We start from the raw sequence: 6,880 nt of genomic DNA on the forward strand, positions 1-6,880 counted from the left end.
ATGTAGATAGTCAGCAACAATATGCAAAGAGACATTTCTAGTTTAAAGGCCTCAGATGGTCCGACACCGTTTTTGGCTTCCTGATACGATCCTGATACCTGAACTTGCGGTATTAGTCGATACCGAGAATTGATCCGAAGCACATGTGTCATATATTTTATTATGTTTTACCAACTATATACTACGAGCCCTGTATGGATGTGATATGATTTCTATCTTTGTTGTCGGTCTGGCTCAGGTTAATCTGCCAAACAATAAACGCCACAGAACTTTCTTTTATCCTCCAGTTTGACAGTCAGTTATAAGTGGAAAAAGAAGATAAATAACTACTTTTACATAGATTTTCTTTAGGGGTTTATTACGTGGTACCCGATCGGTGCATAAACTCCAGTACTTCCCGATACCAGCGTTTAGACAGTATTGGAGGTGTATCGGTACAGGAACATCTCTAATTCAAACAATGCTCAATTGGTATTAAGGGGGCCAATGAGTGCAAAGAAAATATCCCTCACACCATAAAACAACCAGTTTGAAACCATTTGCCATGTACAAGGCAGGGTGGATCCATGCTTTCATGTCGTTTTATTTCTCTGTGGATTATTGATACTTTCCCAGTATTCATAGAGCACTGTAAACCATTATTTATAATAAAAAAAGGCCGTGGAAATCTTACTTTTTACAATATGGGACCTCCAGAGCCCAGAGAGTAGAGTAATGTGTGAAATTAGTGGAATGCCTCTTTATAGGCTGTCTCTGAAGCATTGTACTTAGCTACAGTACAGTGGAAATCACTGAGAGAGTGACAAGATTGTCAGAAGTTTAACCCTAAGCTTCAGATTTCTTCCCTTTTCCATGCCCCTTTGGAAGCAGGTGTAGATGTGTCAGTAATCCACGCTCTGCTTCTACAAACACAGCTGTTCCCAGTCAACAGTCAGAAAAACAGTTTGTTGAGAGATTTGTTATCTACACAGAAAACTCTTCTCTTTTATTTCTAATTTTAGAACTTTTTTTTTTTTTTAATCTTTTATCAGACAGGGTCATCATATGACAAGGTAAACAGGGGGGGAGAATCAGGTTACATGTCAGTGTTAAGGTCTGTGGGTCCTTTGTGTCCATGATTGTCTTTTGAAATCATAAAGATCCTCATTGTCCATGACTTGTATTCAACCACTGTCAGGGTATTTTTAGGGGTGTTCTAACTTATTTAGTTCTTTGCTTTTGTCTTTCCTGAGCCTAGAGGAAGACATCTACCAGATGCCTGTTGAATGTTGCATCAACATGACGGACACAACCCCCCCCCGGGTTGATGCAGGATTTAAATTGTCAGCAGAAGAGGTTCTCCCTCATCATGTGACGGTCTCTGAGTCATCGATTGGACGCACAATCTCAACACATGTGATGCGCGACGCCCACACTGCTCATGCACAAGGCTGGTGCATGACAGTTCACTGATGTGATGATTTGTCCATCTGGACACAGTCCTGCGGTGGGAGACTCCTAACAGCCAGGATTAGATTGGACCATACTTCATCATTATACACACCACTGTCCTAAAATTACTGGTATACAGCACAACAGAGCCTCCACCAAATACATTCACAGTCTTTTATTTTGCATTAATAATATCACAAATATACAAAAATGTCCACATTTAAGATTGGTGTGTGAGTAACAGCAGCTGTATTTCAAATGTAACATTGTTCAAGCATCGTTGTTTTGTCTTTGGTCTAAAAGTGATTATTATGCACACAATCACAGTCATTTGCTCACTCACTCAAACACATGTTCACACCCAATCATAGACCTATAAAGAGCTAAAACGTCCCATCTGAACAGAGAAACGTCTCTCAGCAGCAGGTCCACAGCTCTTTCTCGGCTCTTTTCTTGTTGAGGATTTTAAAGGAGCCGCAGTCCGGGGAGCTTGTTACTGAAGTTCTCTTCAGTTTGGCACCAAGAGCAGCAACGATGTCTTCCACTTTATCCTGCTGATACGACACCTCGGCATCAACTAGGCGACCGTTGCCGCATTTGTTCGGCGGGTTCTTGGCCGACGTCTCAAACGACATCATGCCGTGGGCTTTGGCGAAGCTGGCCGCCAGCTCCTGGCTCACCTGGCCGTCGGCCCTGCGGGGGTCCCGCAGGTCGCTCTTATTACCCACCAGGAACCTGCCAGGAGAAAGGCCAGTGCAAAGGGACTAACTGGAGGATGGTGATATTAAAAGTTGCACAACAGTAATATGGACGCAGGATGTGGACTACAAATGATCGATTTGATTTACAAAAAAAATAACAATAAAGCAAACTCTTTCCTTTCAGTGAGTAGCAGTGCACAGAGCGGATGCAGTCACCTGGGGACTAGTCGGAATCGACGGAAATACATTTAAAAAGGACAACTGCCTGACATGTCCCTCGCCTTCCGATCTCTGTGTGTTCCCGGTCTCAAACTCTCTTGTTCTTTTTGGGAAACAACAACAAACTTTGAGCTAGAAAGCCACACGCTGAAAAAGGAAAGTTTTGAGGAAAAATTTGGATCATGCAACAAGGCCGGCCTGCTTAATTCTTTCGGGGAGTGATTATAAAGATTTACAAAGAATATATTTACGGCGTTGACTCTCTAACTGGGACGTTTTGGGACAAAGTGGTGGGACTGCTGTGGACGAAGTACACATGGTGTAACACTGTTAAAAGCTAATGAGGTTTAAACATGTATCAGCTGATTTAAATAGCTCACGTTACTGTATTGTGTCAACAGAATATTAAACTCCATTTAATATCGTAGAGTATGTGGCGTTTTCTTCGGCGGGGTCCAAATGTTCCATCAAAACAAGGTCCTTCCCAAGACCTTTTTGCAGAGCCACGGTCTCTGCGTCCGGAGCTTAGCCCCGCCAAAGACGACCGTGATTGGTTTAAAGAAATGCAAACAACCCAGAGCATTTGTTTGTCTCCTAATGTGTGGTGTAGCCAGACCTGACTCCAAAGTTGGTGGAGACAGGTCTGGCGATGCGAGCCTACCTGGGGATGTCCTGCCCGAGGGAGTTCTGCCGGCACTCTTCTATCCAGGCGGTCAGACTGCGGAAGCTGGCGGGGCAGGTGACATCATATATGAAGAGCACGGCGTGGACGTTGCGGTAGTAGTGTTGGACCATGGACTTACGGAAACGCTCCTGTCCTGCTGTGTCCCACAGCTGGAGCTGGAGGTTGGGGGATTTGAATGGAGAAAACGATAGATTGATATGTAGGTTGGCAATTTGGAGGAGGTTTTAGTAAAAGAAGAAAAAAAAAGTGGTAAAGAGGAAATGAATAAGAGGACAGGCACGAAGAGGAAAATAAATCCCCCCCCACCACACACACACACACACAGTGAATCATCACAGAGAAAAAAAAAGAGCAGACAAGTTGATCTCATCTCTCTCTGTCACGCTTATACAACATACTCTCTGCGAATAACACCAATCTAGTGCTGTTCAATCAAGTAAATACACACACTGGAGACAACATAAATGTACAACTTAATACAATACACTGTGTGTCCACAGAAGTGTGTCCACAACACATGCGATGATCATGTCATGGAACTGCTGAATTAGGGTACTGGCACCTTTTTTGGTCCAATGCAGGCACTGAACACATTAACACAAACCTATTTGATTACTAGGTCTAAGCTGTGAAAGGACTTTGCATGAAAGCCTGTAAACACAGATACGAAAGGAAAAATCTTCAAATGCTGTGTCGTCTGACTGAGTCTGTCAGCCTTCAAAAACCTGGAGACCTGGGGCCTGATTTGGACTTGAGTACTGACTTGATTTCCATGAGACTTGGCTTGATTGACTTGGATTTGCCCCAGAAGTCTAATATAACAGCTATAAAGGTAAATAATTTAAAGGTACTGGGGGTACTGGGGGCAAAGCTGGAAACCTCCTCCACCCTAAAGTTATAAACTAAATCCTGTCACCACTGACACACTTCCCCTGTCATGTGGTTGTTTCAAAACACTCAGGAAGTAGCACAAGCTACTAAACACCCACAGTTTGAATCTAGAATCACGGAATAGACCAGTCCCTTCCATGTGATCACACAACACGGTTCAAAAGTCAGAGCTGAGTTAAATGGCGTTATGAGGCTGCTGATGTAACCGCTAGCATGCCACTGGAAGCAAGCATGTCATCTTCACATGGATTTACAGGCTGCATTGGTTTAGCTGATTTTCTTTAATCCAGAGGACCCTCAGTCATGCAGTCTGGGACAAATACCTCGGCAGAGCCACACCGCACAGTGGGGGCGTCAGAGTAAGGGCTGGGCTATATGATGAGAAATATTGTCAAAAGGCTATAAAAATATCTATCGTTTACATTATTCTATGTCGTTTCTATCATGATGCTAAAAAAAAAAGTGGTGGAACTGCATTACAGCAATATTCTTCTCTAACTTGTAGAAGTCTAACTGGAGTATTCTGTCCTCTCATAAACCTGAGTCCCTGCTTGGTTTTGTTTTTGTAGCAGTGCCCTGCTACGCCCTGCTAGGTTCTACAGTGCCCTGCTAGGTTCTAGAGTGGCCTGCTATGTTCTGCAGTGCCCTGCTAGGTTCTAGAGTGCCCTGCTCTGTTCTAGAGTGGCCTGCTATGTTCTGCAGTGCCCTGCTATGTTCTGCAGTGCCCTGCTATGTTCTGCAGTGCCCTGCTAGGTTCTACAGGGCCCTGCTAGGTTCTAGAGTGGCCTGCTATGTTCTGCAGTGCCCTGCTATGTTCTACAGTGCCCTGCTATGTTCTACAGTGCCCTGTTACACCATGCAGTGCCCTGCTACACCCTGTAGTGCCCTGCTATGTTCTACAGTGCCCTGCTAGGTTCTAGAGTGCCCTGCTACGCCCTGCTATGTTCTAGAGTGCCCTGCTAGGTTCTAGAGTGCCCTGCTATGTTCTAGAGTGCCCTGCTATGTTGTGCAGTGCCCTTCTATGCCATGTACTACTACAACTACTATTTCTAGTCACAGTTCCATTATTTTCATTTCATTGCCACCGTTTATTACACCACCGTCAGACACCGCCTACCAAAAGCCTGGGTCTCTCCGAGGTTTCTTCCTAAAAGGAAGTTTGACTACAGCTGCACTAAATGCTGGAATTGTTGGGTCTTTGTAAATTATAGAGTGGTCTAGACCTTCTGTAAAGTGTTTTAAGATAACTCTTGTTATGAATTGATACTATAAATACAACTGGATTGAATTGGGTATGGTCTGAATCATCAGTGGGATTGGGCCCATGAAGAGCACTGAATTCAATGTGAAACTTACAGGTGATTAACATACAGCCTAAAAGAGTCAACACGACGTGGGTTCCTTTATTAGCAGGCGGTTTATTTAAACTAACGAGCCAGTTAGAAGCCGCCGGTGTGTGTAAACCGATGTGTTAGCCTGCTCATTTGTTTTGACCCGCAATTTGTTTCAATTGGCCGCTGCAACTCCAAGTTCTGTTAACCCTCGTGTCGTCCTCCTGCCCAACGCACAACTTTTCCATTTCCATGTTCTTCCCCCCCTTTTCACAATGTTTTTTGTCACTTTTCTTCTGTGCTTTTTTTTTGAGGTTTTGTTATGTTTTCCCCCAATGTTTTTTAAGCTTTTTCTGTCATTTTTGTCACTTTTTTTTCCCCCAACGTTCTTTCGTCCATTTTTTTTCTCCAAATGCTATAAAATTGAATAAAACGTCCGCATTCAAAGTAGTGAACTGATCATTTATTTTACTTTTAAAGAGCGTCGTATGGAACCGTCCACGTTATTTTTTGGGGACATTTTGGTTGATAGAAACCCAAATTTCTAATAGAGGCTAGAAACTTTTAGAAAATGGGTCAAATTTGACCAGAGGCCAACAGCAGGGTTAAATCACAGCTTAAGACCTTTGTTTGTGATGCTGCCTTTCTAGGAGTCCTCTATTCACGGAAAAGCTGACAATTCCCCAAATGCTATCAATAACTTTTGAAAATTAGAGATTTATGCAGAATGATCTCGGCATCTAGATTCTGGGTTTAGTTCCATGGTGCTGGATTATCATATGTTATCAATATCAACATTTTAGTTTTTAGCAATTCAATTTTGGGGTGCTGGGATCAAGTTTACAAAAGGGCTTTGAACGCCCCTGCTGCACTGCAACTTTTTATTCTTTATTTTATACCCATCTTATGCTATTTCTGTTTTTATACATACATTACATCTAAGTGTTTTTAACTGTTTTAGGCGATGTCAAAGTCAAAGTACAGTTCTTAGTCTCCCTAAGGAGAATTTCGTTTTGGACACTGAGTAACTTCCTTTTCTGCAAGAGTCACAGACACAACGACAACACAGGGTTAAAAACAATTAACAGACTAATTGTATGTAGCCGAAAGTATTTCAAATTGCCTTGTTGCGGCAACATGTGCCTTAGAAATAAAGCTTCCTTGCCTTGATGCATACCTTGATTTTCTCTCCATGGATATCCAGCTGTAGATCGCGGAAGTCCACCCCGATGGTGGCCTCCACTCTGCTGGGGAACTCCCCGGCGCAGAGCCGGTGCGTGAGGCAGGTCTTCCCCACCCCGGAGTCTCCTATCACCAGCACTTTAAAGGTCCGACATCGAGTCAATACGGAGGACACACTGCCCAAAGAGCTGGAAAACTCAAGAGATGACTCCATTTTCCCGTCGTTCAACTAAACAGTAAATTCACATGAAATCTGACAAAGCGCCAAAACAACGCTCCGCGTCACACGGTATCTCCAAGAAAGGTTTCTAGAAATGCAGCTTCACTAGACATGAACAAAATATAGTTGGACTTCTGGGGACAGACCGCTCTCTTTAGGTTGTGTTCACGGCCCTAAGGGAGTGGGAGGAGAGCATGCGGAGGACTGGCGTCTGCGGTGG

The 6,880-nt window shown here is 43.6% G+C and overlaps 1 protein-coding gene across 1 annotated transcript; it reads right to left on the minus strand.

The window, feature by feature from the left end:
• Positions 1–1,652: 1,652 nt before the first annotated feature.
• LOC116707154 (ras-related protein Rab-33B) lies at positions 1,653–6,852 on the minus strand. The gene is made up of 3 exons (XM_032544385.1): positions 6,436–6,852; positions 3,013–3,191; positions 1,653–2,166 (listed from the first exon to the last, which is right to left on the minus strand). Exons 1-3 carry the CDS (start codon positions 6,652–6,654, stop codon positions 1,848–1,850), a joined length of 717 nt encoding a protein of 238 aa, XP_032400276.1. The 5' UTR covers positions 6,655–6,852; the 3' UTR covers positions 1,653–1,847.
• Positions 6,853–6,880: the final 28 nt, after the last annotated feature.

Source organism: Etheostoma spectabile, chromosome 2 (assembly GCF_008692095.1).
Source record: "Etheostoma spectabile isolate EspeVRDwgs_2016 chromosome 2, UIUC_Espe_1.0, whole genome shotgun sequence".
NCBI lineage: Eukaryota > Metazoa > Chordata > Actinopteri > Perciformes > Percidae > Etheostoma > Etheostoma spectabile.